At 36.3% G+C, this 19,739-nt stretch overlaps 1 protein-coding gene across 3 annotated transcripts in view; it reads left to right on the forward strand.

The window, feature by feature from the left end:
* MDFIC (MyoD family inhibitor domain containing) overlaps positions 1-19,739 on the forward strand; it is a 97,465-nt gene that overhangs the window by 47,855 nt on the left and 29,871 nt on the right. For all 3 annotated transcript variants that reach the window (XM_061197956.1, XM_061197957.1, XM_061197958.1), the window contains exon 4: positions 12,440-12,712. In XM_061197956.1, coding sequence (XP_061053939.1) covers positions 12,440-12,712 — 273 coding nt within the window. The remainder of the gene's footprint in view (positions 1-12,439; positions 12,713-19,739) is intronic.

Genomic DNA, 19,739 nt, shown 5'->3' on the forward strand with positions numbered 1-19,739 from the left:
ATATGCCCTCCCTCTTGCGTCTCCCTTCTGTCCTCCCTATCCCACTCCTCTAGGTGGTCACAAAGCACCAGCTGATCTCCCTGTGCTACGTGGCTACTTCGCATTAGCTATCTATTTTACATTTGGCAGTGTATATATGTCCATGCCACTCTCTCACTTCGTCCCAGCTTACCCTTCCCCCTCCCCGTATCCTCAAGTCCATTCTCTACGTCTGCGTCTTTATTCCTGTCCTGCACCAGGTTCTTCAGAAACATTTTTGGTTTTTTTTAGATTCCATATGTATGTGTTAGCATACGGTATTTGTTTTTCTCTTTCTGACTTACTTCACTCTGCATGACAGACTCTAGGTCCATCCACCTCACTACAAATAACTCAATTTCCGTTCTGTTTATGGCGAGTAATATTCCATTGTATGTATGTGCCACATCCTCTTTATCCATTCATCTGTTGATGGACACTTAGGTTGCTTCCATGTCCTGGCTGTTGTAAATAGAGCTGCAATGAACACTGTGGTATATGACTCTTTTTGACTTATGGTTTTCTCAGGGTATATGCCCAGTAGTGGGATTGCTGGGTCGTATGGTAGTTCTATTTTTAGTTTTTTAAGGAACCTCCATAATGTTCTCCATAGTGGCTGTATCAATTTACATTTCCACCAACAGTGCAAGAGGGTGCCCTTTTCTCCACACCCTCTCCAGCATTTATTGTTTGTAGATTTTTTGATGATGGCCATTCTGACTGGTGTGAGATGATATCTCATTGTAGTTTTGATTTACATTTCTCTAATGATTAATGATGTTGAACATTCTTTCATGTGTTTGTTGGCAATCTGTATATCTTCTTTGGAGAAATGTCTATTTAGGCCTTCTGCCCATTTTTGGATTGGGTTGTTGGTTTTTTTGATATTGACCTGCATGAGCTGCTTGTATATTTTGGAGACTAATCCTTTGTCAGTTGCTTCATTTGCAAATATTTTCTCCCATTCTGAGGGTTGTCTTTTCGTCTTGTTTATGTTTTCCTTTGCTGTGCAAAAGCTTTTAAGTTTCATTAGGTCCCATTTGTTTATTTTTGTTTTTATTTCCATTTCTCTAGGAGGTGGGTCAAAAAGGATCTTGCTGTGATTTATGTCATAGAGTGTTCTGCCTATATTTTCCTCTAAGACTTTTATAGTGTCTAGCCTTACATTTAGGTCTTTAATCCATTTTGAGTTTATTTTTGTGTATGGTGTTAGGGAGTGTTCTAATTTCATTCTTTTACATGTAGCTGTCCAGTTTTCCCAGCACCACTTATTGAAGAGGTTGTCTTTTCTCCATTGTATATTCTTGCCTCTTTTATCAAAAATAAGGTGACCATATGTGTGTGGGTTTATCTCTGGGCTTTCTATCCCGTTCCATTGATCTATATTTCTGTTTGTTGTGCCTGTACCATACTGTCTTGATTACTGTAGCTTTGTAGTATAGTCTGAACTCCAGGAGCCTGATTCCACCAGCTCCGTTTTTCTTTCTCAAGATTGCTTTGGCTATTCAGGGTCTTTTGTGTCTCCATACAAATTTTAAGATTTTTTGTTCTAGTTCTGTGAAAAATGCCATTGGTAGTTTGATAGGGATTGCATTGAATCTGTAGATTGCTTTGGGTAGTAGAGCCATTTTCACAATGTTGATTCTTCCAATCCAAGAACATGGTATATCTCTCCATCTGTTTGTATCCTCTTTAATTTCTTTCATCAGTATCTTGTAGTTTTTTGCATACAGGTCTTTTGTCTCCTTAGGTAGGTTTAATCCTAGGTATTTTATTCTTTTTGTTGCAGTGGTAAATGGGAGTGTTTCCTTAATTTCTCTTTCAGATTTTTCATCATTAGTGTATAGGAATGCAAGATATTTCTGTGCATTAATTTTGTATCCTGCAACTTTACCAAATTCATTGATTAGCTCTAGTAGTTTTCTGGTGGCATCTTTAGGATTCTTTATGTATAGTATCATGCCATCTGCAAACAGTGACAGCTTTACTTCTTCTTTTCTGATTTGGATTCCTTTTATTTCTTTTTCTTCTCTGATTGCCGTGGCTAGGACTTCCAAAACTATGTTGAATAATAGTGGTGAGAGTGGACAACCTTGTCTTGTTCCTGATCTTAGAGGAAATGGTTTCAGTTTTTTCCCATTGAGAATGATGTTGGCTGTGGGTTTGTCATATATGGCCTTTATTATGTTGAGGTAGGTTCCCTCCATGCATACTATCTGGAGGGTTTTTATCACATATAGGTGTTGAATTTTGTCAAAAGCTTTTTCTGCATCTATTGAGATGATCATATGGTTTTTCTCCTTCAGTTTGTAATATGGTGTATCACATTGATTGATTTGCGTATATTGAAGAATCCTTGCATTCTTGGGATAAACCCCACTTGATCATGGTGTATGATCCTTTTAATGTACTGTTGGAATCTGTTGGCTAGTATTTTGTTGAGGATTTTTGCATCTATGTTCATCAGTGATATTGGCCTGTAGTTTTCTTTCTTTGTGACATATTTGTCTGGTTTTGGTATCAGGGTGATGGTGGCCTCTTGGAATGAGTTTGGGAGTGTTCCTCCCGCTGCTATATTTTGGAAGAGTTTGAGAAAGATAGCTGTTAGCTCTTCTCTAAATGTTTGATAGAATTTGCCTGTGAAGCCATCTGGTCCTGGGCTTTTGTTTGCTGGAAGATTTTTAATCACAGTTTCAATTTCAGTGCTTGTGATTGGTCTGTTCATATTTTCTATTTCTTCCTGGTTCAGTCTCAGAAGGTTGTGCTTTCCTAAGAATTTCTTCATTTCTTCCAGGTTGTCCATTGTATTGGCATATAGTTGCTTGTAGTAATCTCTCATGATCCTTTTTATTTCTGCAGTGTCAGTTGTTACTTCTCCTTTTTCATTTCTAATTCTGTTGATTTGAGTCTTTTCCCTTTTTCTCTTGATGAGTCTGGCTATTGGTTTATCAATTTTGTTTATCTTCTCAAAGAACCAGCTTTTAGTTTTATTGATCATTGCTATTGTTTCCTTCATTTCTTTTTAATTTATTTCTGCTCTGATCTTTATGATTTCTTTCCTTCTGCTAACTCTGGGGTTTTTTTGTTCTTCTTTCTCTAATTGCTTTAGGTGTAAGGTTAGGTTGTTTATTTGAGTTGTTTTTTTGTTTCTTGAGGTAGGCTTGTATTGCTATAAATGTCCCTCTTAGAACTGCTTTTGCTGCATCCCATAGGTTTTGGGTTATTGTGTTTTCATTGTCATTTGTTTCTAGGTGTTTTTTTATTTCATCTTTGATTTCTTCAGTGATCTCTTGGTTATTTAGTAATGTATTGTTTAGCCTCCATGTGTTTGTAGTTTTTTACAGATTTTTTCCTGTAATTGATATCTAGTCTCATAGCATTGTGGTTGGAAAAGATACTTTCTATCATTTCAATTTTCTTAAATTTACCAAGGTTGATTTGTGACCCAAGATATGATCTATCCTGGAGAATGTTCCATGAGCACTTGAGAAGAAAGTGTATTCTGTTGTTTTTGGATGGAATGTCCTATAAGTATCAATTAAGTCCATCTTGTTTAATGTATCATTGAAAGCTTGTGTTTCCTTATTTATTTTCATTTTGGATGATCTGTCCATTGGTGAAAGTGGGGTGTTAAAGTCCCCTACTATGATTGTGTTACTGTCAGTTTCCCCTTTTATGGCTGTTAGCATTTGCCTTATGTATTGAGGTGTTCTTATGTTTATGTTGGGTGCATAAATATTTACAGTTGTTATATCTTCTTCTTGGATTGATCTGTTGATCATTATGTAGTGTCCTTCTTTATCTCTTGTAATAGTCTTTATTTTAAAGTCTGTTTTGTCTCATATGAGAATTGCTACTCCAGCTTTCTTTTGATTTGATTTGCATGGAATATCTTTTTCTATCCCCTCACTTTCAGTCTGTATGTGTCCCTAGGTCTGAACTGTGTCTTTTGTAGACAGCATATATATGGGTCTTGTTTTTGTATCCATTCAGCCAGTCTATGTCTTTTGGTTGGAGCATTTAATTCATTTACATTTAAGGTAGTTATCAATATGCATGTTCCTATTACCATTTTCTTAATTGTTTTGGGTTTGTAATTGTAGGTCTTTTCCTTCTCTTGTGTTTCCTGCCTAGAGAAGTTCCTTTAGCATTTGTTGTAAAGCTGGTTTGGTGGTGCTGAATTCTCTTAGCTTTTGCTTGTCTGTAAAGGTTTTAATTTCTCCATCAAATCTGAATGAGATCCTTGCTGGGTAGAGTAATCTTGGTTGTAGGTTTTTCCCTTTCATCACTTTAAATATGTCCTGCCACTCCCTTCTGGCTTGCAGTTTCTGCTGAAAGATCAGCTGTTAACCTTATGGGGATTCCCTTGTATGTTATTTGTTGTTTTTCCCTTGCTTCTTTTAATGTGTTTTCTTTGTATTTAATTTTTGATAGTTTGATTAATATGTGTCTTGGTGTGTTTCTCCTTGGATTTATCCTGTATGGGACTCTCTGTGCTTCCTGGACTTGATTAACTATTTCCTTTCCCATATTAGGGAAGTTTTCAACTATAATGTCTTCAAATATTTTCTCAGTCCCTTTCTTTTCCTCTTCTTCTTCTGGGACCCCTATAATTGGAATGTTGGTGTGTTCAGTGTTGTCCCAGAGGTCTCTGAGACTGTCCTCAATTCTTTTCATTCTTTTTTCTTTATTCTCCTCTGCTGTAGTTACTTACACTCTTTTATCTTCTGGGTCACTTATCCATTTTTCTGCCTCAGTTATTCTGCTATTGATTCCTTCTAGAGAATTTTTAATTTCATTTATTATGTTTTTCATCATTGTTTGCTCTTCAGTTCTTCTAGGTCCTTGTTAAATGTTTCTTGTATTTTCTCCATTCTATTTCCAAGATTTTGGATCATCTTTACTATCATTACTCTGAATTCTTTTTCAGGTAGACTGCCTATTTCCTCTTCATTTGTTTGGTCTGGTGGGTTTTTACCTTGCTCCTTCATCTGCTGTGTGTTTCTCTGTCTTCTCATTTTGCTTAACTTACTGTGTTTGGGGTCTCCTTTTTGCAGGCTGCAGGTTCATAGTTCCTGTTGTTTTTGGTGTCTGCCTGCAGTGGCTAAGGTTGGTTCAGTGGGTTGTGTTGGCTTCCTGGTGGAGGGGACTGGTGCCTGTGTTCTGGTGGATGAGGCTGGATCTTGTCTTTCTCGTGGGCAGGACCATGTCCAGAGGTGTGTTTTGGGTGTCTGTGACCTTATTATAATTTTAGGCAGCCTCTCTGCTAATGGGTGGGGTTGTGTTCCTGTCTTGCTAGTTGTTTGGCATAGGGTGTCCATCACTGTAGCTTGATGGTCATTGAGTGGAGCTGGGTCTTAGCATTGAGGTGGAGATCTCTGGGAGAGCTTTCGCTGTTTGATATTATGTGGCACTGAGAGGTCTCTGGTGGACCCGTGTCCTAAACTTGGCTCTCCCACCTCAGAGGCACAGGCCTGACATCCAGCCGGAGCACCAAGACCCTGTCAGCCACACGGCTCAGAAGAAAAGGGAGAAAAAAAGAAAGAAAGAGAAATAAAATAAAGTTATTAAAATTAAAAATTATTAAAAATTAAAAAGTAATAAAAAAATTAAAAAGAAAGAGAGAAAGAAGAAAGCAACCAAACCAAAAAACAAATCCACCAATGATAACAAGCGCTAAAACTATACAAAAAAAAGGAACAAACAAACAAAAAAACGGACAGACAGAACCCAAGACAAATGGTAAAAGCAAAGCTATACAGACGAAATCACACAAAGAAGCATACACATACACACTACTAAAAGAGAAAAAGGAAAAAAATATATATCTTTTGGGAAGTCTGAGGTCTTCTGCCAGCGTTCAGTAGGTGTTCTGTAGGAGTTGTTCCACATGTAGATCTATTTCTGATGTATTTGTGGGGAGGAAAGTGATCTCCATGTCTTACTCCTCTGCCATCTTGAAGGTCTCTTTTTCAAATTACAGGTGTAGGAGGAGGTTTTGTTGAGAGACAGGTGGAGAAGCAGGTTGGCATAGAGCAAGCCAGCTTGCTGCTGCCCGCAGTCCGGCCCTCACTTGCCACGGCCGTCTGTCGGTCCCGTGAGCCTTGGAGGGAGGACGAGAGAGGTGTCCCTGTGGCTGGGACAGGCTCTCAGCGAGACGATGGGAAGGACCCGAGTGAGGAGCTGAGGTGGCTATGGCCATTCCCGCCGCGGATGCCGCCGATTCCCCCGGGCTCGAGGTGTCGGAGAGACCGTGTCCTCAACATTGTGGCGCCCGGAGCACAGCGTTCGCCTCAAGGTTTATTTCTTATGTAACAGTATGAGATGAGTATTCCTGGTCACTGAGAGGCTCTCTTCCCTGCTGCCATGCAGATTCCTTCTGTTCGGTTTCTCCAACATCCCTTAAGATATCTCCCTCAGCTGTGGTCAAAGCTGGGTTGCCCAAGTGCAAGAAAAATAGTATAGGGAGGACACACCCAAGTCTTACGGCCCCGGCCTAGAAGTGGCAAGAATAATTTCTTCTCTCAGTCCTTCAGAGCGAACATGGACATGTGGCTGAACTGAACTGCAAGGGAGGCTGGGAAATGGGTTAGCCCCATGCCCAGGACAATGGGGAGGATGGATCTGGTGAACAGCTAGCAATCACCCTCTTCCAGGCTCTACTTAAAGATGTTTAAGTACTTCCTAAATGTTCTTTATGAAATGGAGAAAAGTGCTCAATTCTCCAAACTTCTAAAAGTTGTATTCTGTTGTTTTGGGAAGAAGTACATCTAAGCCCTGACATCTGGTGATTTATTTTGCAATACTTAAAAAGGAATTACTGTTAAAAATGCTAACCATTGTGATAGCATCATAAGACAATCCCTTCCATCCTGTGAGGCCTCAGTCATGTAGTCAGAATTTAATTGGGATTCTCAAATGATCAAGGTTCCAAAAAAATTACAGTTCCAAAATATGTCTCAATATGTTAGTATACACATTAAATAAAATGAAGATGGAAAATCAGAAGGCCCTTGGAGGGAAACTAAGGACACAGAAATAGAAAATGCCAGGAGCTTCCAGAGTGTGTGTTAGGATGCTGGGTCCACCCAGGGTCTGCACACTGAGAAAGGCTTGCATCAAGCTGATACCTGGTTGTCTAATAGCACATTTATTTTAGTTGATTTTAGCCTAAATTTACATTATAACAATAAAGTAGTATAGTTGTGTCATATTAGTGCATATTGAAGTAAGAAACTTTTAAAGCTATTATTGTATGTAGATGCATATATTTTATGTATATATAATAAAATACTATTTTGTTATAGATATGTATAAATAAAGTCTACGTGTGTGTGTGTGTGTGTGTGTGTGTGTGTGTGTCTGTCTGTCTCATAGTGACCGTGGAATAGCATAGTACTTGGTACCCAATAAAAGCTTTGTAACTATCCCTAGGAAGAGTAAATTCGGTTTACACCAAGTCAGTTTCCCCCATCCATATTCTATTCTCCATATTCTATTTTGTTCATTCTGTTACTGACAATTTTAAATCCTAAGCATTTAATTTAGATTTTTTTTTTGTATGTGTACAACAACCATTTAAACTGACTAAATGGCATGAGATTCTTTTGTAATTTTATTAAATCTGACTTGTGTAAAGAGACCAGCGACTGAAGATGATTTGCACATGCTAATAGATTATACACTATAGCAGAATGTTGCTTTATATTGCTACTCCAGCAGCTGCAGTTTCAAGTATAGTTATTACTAGCTCCAATATCACCCAGTTTAAAAAAAAAAAATTTTATCAAAAGAAGTTCATGCTATTGACTCATTACTCCCATATTTATTATTATTGAAAATCACTAGATCTAATTCTATTGGTTTCCTTCCTGATTGAAAACATTTGAACCTAGAAAGCACAGTATTTCTTAAGACATTTGTAACTATTCATCATGGATATTAAAATTACAATCATGGTGCATTGTGTGAACAATGATTTAAAAAAAAAATTCTTTACACATATGGTAAGCGGGTGACCAATGCTATCCAGGTTTGGAGATGTTGAATGTTCATATGACTGGTATTTGAAATTTTGATGTGTATTGCATTTGTTACTGAATATCAAGAATACATTTTTTTGCTCATATAGAGTAAGTTTAAAATGGGGTCTTTTGTAGAAGCACCCATCCTGTTTAGAATGATATAACAGATGCTGAATGTTCACATATCAAACAAAATGCCAGCCTTCTGTAGAAAAGAGGTGTCAAAAAGTTTCTTTGTACCTTTAACGCATGTGATTATGTAGTACAAAATGCAGAGTTTGTAAAATTTCTTGAATATACAGGCAAAAAAATGAATAATTCAAAACAACTCATAAGTTCTACATTCTATTGTCCCTTTATAACGCAGGCAGAAGATAGCAGTGCACTCCCAATAGAGCTGAATTTGCACAAGTTACACCTCTGAAAATGCCAGATGGTCTATGGTCTACTTTTGAGAGCTGTCACATATGTAAAGATTTGAAAAAAGAAAGACAGCTGAATGAGAGCAGTGGATCATTAAAGGGAGAGTGAGGGTCCCTAGGCATCACTTGTGTTTTAAGAAGCATTGTGTCATTCCCATATTAGTGTGCTTTTTTTTTTTTTTAAGCCATACACAACTTTTACACAATAAGGAAAAGAAATCTGTTTAAAGCCAAGTAGTTATGGTTTAATCAGTCAGACGTTTCTGTTCTTTATTCAAGAATAAAATCACATTCCTGATTTGGTTTTAGTTGTACTTTTACTGTAAGATTTAATTCACATCTATGAAAAATTATCAATGAAGTTAAATGTCTTTTAAGATAATTCATATATCTAGGGTTTATCCAGTTTTGATTTGACTTATATCTTGCATGCATCTGACAAAATCATAATGTTAAGAAACTGGAGTGAAGAGATAATACTTGGTTACTTGACCCATAATACAAACTACACTAAAAATAATTAGGTGGCAGTGAAACAAAAATGAATGTACTATCATTTATCTGCCAACAGAAATAGATATCATTTTGAAGATTGAAATGTAGATAAATCATTAAGGATATGTTTGAATATCACTCCGGCCATACCCAGTAATTTGCAAATAGTCAATTTTGATAGTAGGAAAAGGTCAGACCTGTCGGTTTTAGGATTTGGTGGCAAGACCTGATGTCTTTTGCCACCTTTATTTTTATTTATGGAGAATGTTTATTACATAATAATTTTAAATTGATCTTGGATTATGGAATATGACAGGGCCTTTTTGATTGATAAGTCTCCCCAGCATTGGTCAGTAACATTTCAACTTAACCCAGCTCTCAGATTGCTTGAATTATTCTTTTCAGAGAAGAAGTGGCCCGAAACATTCCATTTATTTGGTGCGATTACTGGAAGGAGCTCTGAAAAGAACACCAAATTAGGTTTAACTGTCTTCTTTGGCATCCCGTTAAATACATATGCATAACTAGCTTTATGTTCAATAGCAGTCATTAGGATGTCATTCTAGTTGATACAAGAAGTTACAGGAGCAGCAAATTAATCTCTGAATCAAATGATTGCACACCCATAAGAAATAGATCTCCTGCACAAGCCTTGATTGTTGATTTCAGTTTTGAGAAGGGCATATATAGCTAGTAAACAGAGAAGTAACCTTCTTTTTTTCTTTTCACCAGAAGTTAGGAGAAAAACAGAACATTTTAATAAATTTTATAGCTGTTACTTTGTGTTATTCCCAAATAATAAATGTTTAGAAAACTATTCTCCTTTATCACTAAAAAACTGAATAACTCTAAGAGGAGTTCATATATTAGTTTTATAAATTGGGTATTATTGTTAATAGACTTGGTATGAAAGGATGCTTTCATTAAGCAGAAAAAAACTAAACTTCTTTTCTTACAATATGCACATTCATGAGTAAAATATTCTGGTATGTTAAGATGTTTTTCCTTAAGAGACATAGGATATGTGGACAAGAATGGAAGTAAACAATGTGTGCTAAAGACTTACTCAAATGCAAGCTGTCTTCTTTGTCAAAAATATATACCAAGTCTTAGGTAGTCCCCAGATGACAGATAATTAGTCCATTTTAGACTTATCAGTGCCATGTATAACTGTTACAGTTTTTCATGCAATACTTTTTCTAAGTCAAAGACCTCTTAGTATTCAGATTTAATTTACATTTCCTAACTGTTCATGATCATAAACAGAAAAGACTAAAACAGCAGCTTCAGATTTTAAAATTCCAGGAAATTATATAATAGTAAAATTTGACACCGAACGTTTTTTGTTGTTGCTGTTGTTTTGATGAAATGCTACGATTGGTAACTCTGCTTAGGAGCTACACAAGCAAGGTAAATGTTGATTTTAAGAACCTCATTACTTAACCAATGTAAACAGATAACATTTTGGGTTGAGATCAGGGCTCTAAGCTGCAAAAACCAGAATCCATTTTAGCTAATTTATAGAAAATAAATGTATTAGTAGCAATAGACTGTCCCAAGAGTTACACAGCCAAGGATCATGCCCATCCATTCAACGGGGCTTCCCTAATGAAAACCCCACTAATACTGCACCCTAGGCCCACTGGTCTGCTAGGAAGTGGACACCAGACACTGCACCCACTGCCAAGACCAACAAATGCCTTCTTCACTGTCTGTGCGAGAGGCTCCACGACCCAGGTGTGGCTGCCATCTTGCATTGGTACTTCTGCACCTTCTGCACTTCTGCATACTTCTCCTTGGTAGAATGTAAGTCACGTATGTGCCCTCTAACTCAAGAGGAATGTAGGGAAGTGATAGAGGACGTTATCAAAAGCTATGAGGGTATTCAGAAATGCTGGGCAGACAGATGATCACTAGTCACCCGCTTGTTTTGTGATTTGTTGTCCAAAGAATCAAAGTAGTTTGCCCTTTTAGGTGTCATGCTAATAAAATGTTCTTTTATAATTTTCTTTTAAGCTCTTCATATGTAGACATTTAATACATCTGAAATTTCTTTGTATGAGAGATACATGCATTTGCATGTGCATACATATACATTTTGGGGACTTTCTCTGCTGTTCCATTGGTTTATGTCTATGCCTGGACCACCACCGTACTGTCTTAGTTACTGTAGTTTTAAAATAAGACTTTATATCTGGTAAGTCAAGTCCCACATTTGTCTTTTTCTTCCTTAAATTTTCCTTAGTGATTCTTGTACTCTTACTTATAAATTTTGGGATCAGCTCGTCAAGTTCCACAAATAAGCCTTTTGGAAACTTTATGGGAATTACATTAAGTAAATTGGGGAGAATTAACATATTATCAGAATTAACATATTTATACTCTCTCCATTTATTAGGGTTTTCTTTTATGTCTTTCAGTAATATTTTGTAATTTTTGCCATGAAATCTCTGCCGCCTTTTTTCTAGCTTAATTCCTAGATACTTATAGGGTTTTTTGTCTGTTGGCTTGTTTTTCTTTTTTTGTTGCTATGAAGAGTTCAATTTTTCTTGCATATTTGCTAGTTGCTTACTGTTGGCGTGTAGAATTTGGTTGATTTGAATATGGTTCATCGTGTATAAGTCTTGCTAAATTCTTAGTTTTTCAGAATGTATAGTCTCTTAGATTTCCCCTGGAATATTCAATTATATACCCATCTCAGAAATTTTGTTTCTTCCTTTCCAGGACTCATCCCTGTTTTTTTTCTTTTTGGTGTTTATTGTTTTTGCCAGTGTAATGTTGCATAAGAGGGTGAAGGTGGGCATTCTTTTCTTGGTCCTGACCAAACAGGAGCACTTCTCCAGTGTTGACTTCTAATTTTGATAGATGCGTTTTGCCAGATTAAGGAAGTTCTTTTCTATTCCTATCTTTCCATAAATGGTTTATTTTAAAATCAAATTAAAGAATATGGAAAAGGTTTTCTTCTTCAGAATTTAAAGTGGAATTAAAAAGAAAAACAACTATCTCGTTCTCTCTTATCCAGCTTTGATACCTGACCTCATTGTTCCTTGCCTCTTATCTCAAAAGGTAATTGAGCAGTTTATCATTTTCAGGGATATTGCTATAGTACTGCTTGTCTATGGCACCTAAAAAAGGACCTGGGACTTAGAAAACAATCCACATTTGCTGTTGAATGAGTTTTGAATTAATGTTTTTCAGATTTGCAACTTAAATTTTTTAAAGAAAAAAAATACCTTTTTTTCTCCTCTTTTTATATCCCTTGTGGAAAGTCACCCTTGATGACCCCTTTCTCATTTTCCCTTTTAGTAATTATGCTTTCTCTATGTTCATGTTTATTCATGTTTTCCTTTTTTTTTTTTTTTCTCTTCACTTTTAGGATCATGGGTAAGATCCAAGAAAGTCTGTTACTGAGTCTATTTTGATTATTTTCAAATATTCATTTTTTTAACTGGATAAACTTTGCCTGTTTTTTTCACTTAGCCCAACCTCAGCGCTTGCCTCAGCTTCAAACTGCAGCACAGGAAAGTGAGGAGGAAATAAGCAAGATAAAGAACGGCCACCCAAGTCTGAGCAATGGCAATGGAATCCACCACGGGGCCAAACATGTATCTGCAGAGAATCGAAGACTTTCAGCACCCGTTTCTCAAAAAATGCATAGAAAAATTCAATCCAGCTTGTCTGTAAACAGTGACATCAGTAAGAAGAGTAAAGTAAATGCTGTCTTTTCTCAAAAGACAGGCTCTTCACCTGAAGGTAAGTGTGAAACATATGCATATTTTATTTGACCAGATGTAAAATCATATTCACGAATAATTATTTGATCAAGCAAACATAAATGAAGAATCTTGCTTATCCTCCAAACAGGAATTTTGGTAAAATGCAGCTTCCCCAAAGGAAAGCACAGGCCGGGAACGGAAGCGTTGGCAGCTGACATCCTGCTTTTAGATTGTCTTTTCTAGAGTGAATAGTCATTACTTTAAATATAACTGCTATACTTCTTTTTTTAATACCACCTTTAAAAATACAAATACAACGTTTTGGTGGCATATGAATGTATGTAGTTTTTTCGTCCCTGATTCAATATGTTATGCTCTGGTTCAGAGATGCCCGCTTGTATTTTTGCAATACAAAAATATTTTTGTATTTGCAAACTGATCTTGCAAATCAGTTTTTAAATATGCAAAACTAAAGCAAAGATTTGGTAATTTTCATGCTTTTGCCAGGGAGTGGGCCAGGTGATCTCTGTTGCTTGATGGACCAGCATCTTCCAGCCACCAGTGCTGCCCTGAACAGCTCCCCTCCCCCAGCCCTGCCTCATTCCAAGCTCACTGTGGTCTGGCCTTTAGCTCCTTCCCTAGAGGCACTAGGCTGCGTTCTCTGACCTCTCAGGAATTAGTGATTACCTTGTTAATTAAATACTATGAAGCTGGAAAAGCTTTCCTTTATTATAACACAAACCCATCTGGTGATGTTGGGTTTATAACCTACAGATTCCTTTTATAAAAATGGCGGTGGTGTTATGTCAAAAAAAGAATAGCTTTCCCTCCAGTTTAAGGTCCCAGATTTCTCCCAGCATATATGCATGTTCCTCTGCTCTACCTCTTCCCTCCTTTCAGCAGTTCGTGGGCATCAAAAACTCAAATCTTTTTTTTTTTTTTAATATACATATGTATTTTTTCTGGTTCAGGTATTGTGTTTGTGTGTGTATATATATACATTCATATAGATAAAATATAAAATATTTTTCTTATTCCCCTTACCTTTCTATTTTAATTAATTATCATGAAATCTTAAAGAAGGGAAATTCTGGGGATGCTTCTGTGAAGTTGGCCATGCTTATTCATAGAGAGAGAAATTGAGTTGTAAATAGGAAATTGTATTGAGAGTTACCAGTAATGAGTGGGAGAAAGGATATTACATTTTGGCTACAGGTGTCTCAAACTCAACTGAGGTAAAGTGTTAGGTTGATCAAATGATATGATAATAAATGGTCTGCATAGTTCCAGGTCAGTGACACTACTTTCCAAACTAATTAGATTGAAAGGGACATGATTGACACTTTAAAATGAGTTTGACATGTAAGCTGCATGGTCATCTCTGAAGCATAGGTAGGCTGTTAACTAAACTGGCTCTCCAAGGAGTTGGGAAGGCAATGCAATTTTCGATAGAGAATCTTTGCTTCTAGGTGATTGATTGGGTGAAATAATTGAATGCAATTGAAATCTTCTTGTTTTATACATTTGACTTTTCTTATTGTGCCCCTAACCAACCTCTAATCTTCCATTTGATATTTACTGATTTTAAATAATGGTAACATTTGCATATCCAACTTGAAATAGCTTATGGAATTTTTATAAAATTTGTTATTATTTGCTTATTTTTAATACCATGTCTGAATTGATTTCTAATGGAAGAATGCAGCTTTGTAAGTAAGTAACATATGAAGGAAGAGGAAAACCAGTAGTTATATAAATGAAGTAATATAAATGAAATATAATTCTACTCTCCCTCTCTCTCTCCTCTTCCTTGCTTTTTCTCTTCCATCCTCCTCTTCCCCCTCTCACCCACACATACTTATGGCTGACTACAAAGATGTGGATAAGGGAAGTCCCTTGTAATCCTTCTCTTATTAATTACAAAATCCAGATTGTTCCAGATTGGCTCGGGGGTATGAGGAGTAGGAAATGCCAATGGAGTTGTCTAAATATATTGTACAATGTCCTACCCATTTACTTCACTCTTTCTTACACTATACAATTTAGCCTGATGGTAGGTTCCTTTTATTGTGATTACTTGAATTTAGATGAAAATTCCATTGTCCTACTACATATTTTCTCAAAGATAAACATCTTCCTGCTTTTTGCTGCTAGCTATTTAAGGTTGTGCCTTCAAATTTTATTGTTTCTTCTGACTTTCAGTTTTGAAGGAAAAAGTTTTTAAACAAACAAACAAAAAGCACAGAACTGGTAGATGGCAAATTAAAAGGAAAAGGACCTCAGCTCTGCCACCAACTAGCTGGGGCACTTGGGTCTGGGGCTGCTTTTTTCTAGAAAAATGCCTTGGATTAGAAATCTAAAAGGTTAGGTTCGATTCCAGGATTCTGTGGTGCTTTCTGGTGCTTTCTTTATAGCAAAGCTGCTTCACTCTCAGAACAGGTCTCTTGCTGTATAGAATATGTGAATTCTGGGTGACTGACTAGAAATCTAATTAATAACTAACTGCTGAATAGAACAGGGCAATGGCAGAAATTTTTTTTAAATTATTTCTTTTTATTGAAATATAGTTGATTTACAATGTTGTGTTAGTCTCAGGTGCACAGCAAAGAGATTCAGTTTTTTATATATATATATATATATATATATATATATATATATATATATATAAATATAATATATATATATATATATAAATATAATATATACTTTTTTTCTTACATTCTCTTCCATTATAGGCTATTACAAGATATTGAGTATAGTTCTCTGCGCTATACAGTAGGTCCTTTGTGTTTATCATCTATTTAATATGTAGTAGTGTTTGTTTGTTTATATTTTAATTGCAAACTCCTAATTTATTCCCCCCCCCCCACTTTCCCCTTTGGTAACCATAAGTTTGTCCATTTGTATCGTTTTTTTAGATTCCACATATAAGTGATATCATATAATATTTGTCGCCTATACATACGATATTTGTCTTTGGCTTATTTCACTTAGATGAACCTGGAGATTATCATACTATGTTGATGCAAGTGGCATTATTTCATTCTTTTTTATGGCTGAGTAATATTCCATTGTGTATATATTCCACATCTTCTTTATCCATTCATCTGTCGATGATGGACACATAGGTTGCTTCCATGTCTTGGCTATTGTAAATAGTTTTGATAAACAAACAGAGATAGATAGCATCTGGATTTCAGGAGGCCTGTATGTCAGAACAGTAGGTCTTGAACAGGCTTGCTTCGTGATACTATTAAAAATGGATAGAAATTATTTTTTAAAAAACAATGGGGGATTTAATTACTAGACTTTTCTCAGTTTTATGTTTTTCTTTTTGTTTCACATTTTTCTTAAGTCTTCATTGTCTATGCCTGTTCTTATAGCAAAGTGAGCAAATGCTAGCAAAACAATATTTGCTGAAAAACCTTAAAAACAGTTAACCTTGCCCAGTTTGGCAATGTGTGCTTTTTTCTGGATAAATGGTGCTTGAGGTTATGATTTTTTGTATTGCACATAAACAATATTGATAACCAGAGGGACATTTTTCTGGTTCAGATGGTGGAATTAATTAAATGTATAACTAACTCTTTCACAGTCTTTCATTAAGGGCACTAAGGGCTACTTTGCTGAGCAAGTTTGGAAAACACTGCTATGATGTGTGTCCATTGCTTATACAGAGGTAAGGATGGACCCAGACACATAATTGGGTCAGTGGGTTGGTGACATCTTTTTGTATGTCTTTAACTGTGGGTTATTTAAGGCCTCAGTACAAATAGATGACATGTGTTTCATCAGATTCTCTTTTTAAGCTATGTTGATTCATAGAGTTAGTTATGTAGATTCATTCTGTATACCAGGTACTGTTCCACCTACTTCACTCACATGAACTCATTTAATCCTCCTAATAAATAGCACTATAATTCTATGAACTGTATGTAATTATTTAATTATAAATGAGAGAACTGAGGCACAGAAAGGTTAAGTGAACCCACCAAAGTCAAATTAGTACATGATAGAAATGAGACTCAAACCCAGATCATTCTGACTCTATAGTCTATGCTCAAAACCACTATGGTATTTTTGCCTTAAAGTTCTCTGAGGAAAAGGTAATTTAGTGGCCATTCTAACATCACATGGGATGTTGATATCATTGCAGCTGTGGGTCAGGCAGGGATCTTCTGGTTAGTAAACATTTGCCTTCTTTAAATTATTCTGACTAAAATTTTAAAAACAGTTCTCACACCTGTGTTCTGTGTCCATTTTCCTTCCCTACTAGACCATAAATTTCTGAAGAGGCAGGATTGGGTCTGAGTCCATTTTTAAAAAATTTACAGTGGTGTTCAGTACTATAGCTTCATAGAGTTTCCCACGAGTTAATAAGTGATACAATGTTTTATTCCAAACCACTTCCTTGAAACTAGCACTGGAAAGTTAAAATATGTACTCATATTCATTAAAAACAATGTTCTTTAAAAAAGTTTCTTTTATGCAACAGAGGGGAAAAAAACACCCATGTGGGAAAATATTGTACATTTTATTTAAAGATTATTAAATTATTAGTAGATTTCTACATGTTTTATATAATTAAATATTTTCATACATACTTCAATTTCCTGATTGCATCACCCAGGTAGAAAGTTTTAAGACTAAATGTTTAAGATTCTTGACCTTTGAAATAATTATAGTATAATTTAGTATCTTATAATATTCAAATTACCAAGGGTTTTCATTAGACCCTAAGATGATTTTTCGTATAGGAATAGTAAATCCTAACACATTTTAGGTGTGCCAGTTATAGCTATATGTGTTTGTAAAAATTAAGTTTCAACGAAGATATTTTTGGAAGAGATTTTTATACTTTTTTAGGAATATTTGATAGTTAACATACTTCATATTAAAATATAGATTTAGTACTTATAGAGAAATTGCATATCCCATCCCAGCAGCTCATTGAACATAAATGCTGAACAAAAGTGTCAGGAGCATTGCATACATGGCAATATCTAGGAACAGTCTTGTTTTAAATCATAGAGGCAGCATAGCCTGGTGATTAGAGCACAGACTCTAGAACCAGTCTTCTTGGGTTCAAATATTGGCTTTACCAGTGGCCCATGTTGTATCCTCGGGTAGGTGACTTAATCTCTTTGTGCCTCAGTGTCTTATCTGTAAAATGGGGATATAATTAGTTACCTGTATCATAGGATGGTTGTGAAGAGGAGTTGAGTTGATGTGGCACTCAGTTGAGTAAGAACAGAGCCTGGCCCAGATGAAGTATATGCTAAGTGTAGCTGCTGTTATCATCATCATCATGAAGGAGCACACAGGGAAGGAAGGGTCAGGAATGTCTGCTTTCTGGACAGGGCCATGCCTGGATGGAGACCTGAAGGATAAGACAAGGCTAGGGAGTTGAAAGAGGCATTCAAGGCTGAAGGGGGCTTGTGAAATAATGTGTTTTGTTCAGAGAACCATAAATAGTTTTTTGCTGAGGAGTCAAAGTAGGAGAGATGAGACTGGAAAGGACCAGTCCATAGGCAGCCTGGGATGCCCTGTTCTTGCAAAACTATGTAGCCAGATACTTACAACTTCTCTGAAGGACATCATTTTATATCATGAAACGTATTTCTTTTTTCTCCATGATGCAGAAATTCTATGGTTGCAATTATGTAAACCCAGAATACTGCTATATATTAAGCATCTGTACTCTGATTGCCTTTATAATCTTTTTGTATTTTAGGAATGAACTATTACCATAGATAAAACGATGAATTGGTTGTAGACTTGTTGAGCTGGGGATGCTAACAAGTTCTTTAGGAAGGCTTTGGACCTATAGGGATGGACTTAAGCCCAGTCCTCCCATTTCACTCGTTCTCTCTGCTTCCCTTTCTTTAAACTAGTCTCTTGGCTTCTTACCTTACCTTTTCTCGGTCTTGTTTTTAGACTCCTGTTCCTCTTCTTTTCAGTGTATTTCCCCTTGCATTCATAGTGTAGCCGTATTTCACAACTACCATAGGGACAGGCATGTCATCAGTAGGAGGAGTACAGCCATGACTGGGAGGCAGTCTGGGTGGGGCACACAGCCTTCAAAGGAGACATAGCACAACTGAGCAGGACAGTTTGAAAAGCCCACTAGGTGATTCAGATAGATCCCTCCCCTTCCTTCCTTGACCTCACCATTTCCCCTTCTCTCCTCATCATCTGCAAACCCTGACTTAACTCCTTGCACTTGAAATTGTGCCTTCTCTGCATGCTTGAAGTTCCCTGCACACATGGTTAATGACACAGCTGAATGCCTTTGCTGTTTATCTTCCCTTATCCTGGAATGTTCTTATAACTTACTTTGCCTTCTTGACCTCTACACATTTTTTTCAGAACTCAAGCATCATCTCCTGATGCCCCAGTTTTGGGCTAATTGCTCTTCTTTTGGGTCCCCATAGTATCCTCCAAATACAAAATGATACTGGAGTTTGTTTCTTTTACTCTGTATCTTCCTGCACTAAAACATAATCTCATTGAAGGCAAAGATTCTGTTCTTTTCATCTTTTAGCTTCGAGCACACAGCCTAGTGCTTGACTTATCATAAATGTTGAAACATAACATTTTTCAGGTAAGGAACATAAATTGGAGAACATAGATACTTATTCTTTAACATTTCACAGACATTATGGTTGAAACCTCAGGAATTGCTGAAAGCCTTAAGGGAGATAATAAGGGGAGATAAAAGGGAGAGCAGATATTTGAGCTAAAAGAAAGGCAAAAAAGAAACTCAGCTGAGGCAGGGCAGACTTGGAACTCAGAACTCCTGTCTTCCAACCCCATCAAGTTTTCTCATTATTCCGTATGGTTTTTCGGTCAACTATACGTGCCCAAATCCTAAAACCAGAAAAAAAAATTAGAAAGGTAAACTTGGAATTGAATGGTTCATTCTTAGTTTTAATAGTATTGTAAAATCTTATTCACTTTTTCCCCCATAAAAAATTCTCTTGTGGAAGTACTAGTATTTTAGTGGAATGATAATAATAGGACTTCATGTTGTGACCATAGTATTATAATCTGAGATTCCAGAA

The sequence above is a fragment of the Eubalaena glacialis genome, chromosome 8 (genome assembly GCF_028564815.1).
Source record: "Eubalaena glacialis isolate mEubGla1 chromosome 8, mEubGla1.1.hap2.+ XY, whole genome shotgun sequence".
In the NCBI taxonomy this organism is placed as follows: Eukaryota; Metazoa; Chordata; class Mammalia; order Artiodactyla; family Balaenidae; genus Eubalaena; species Eubalaena glacialis.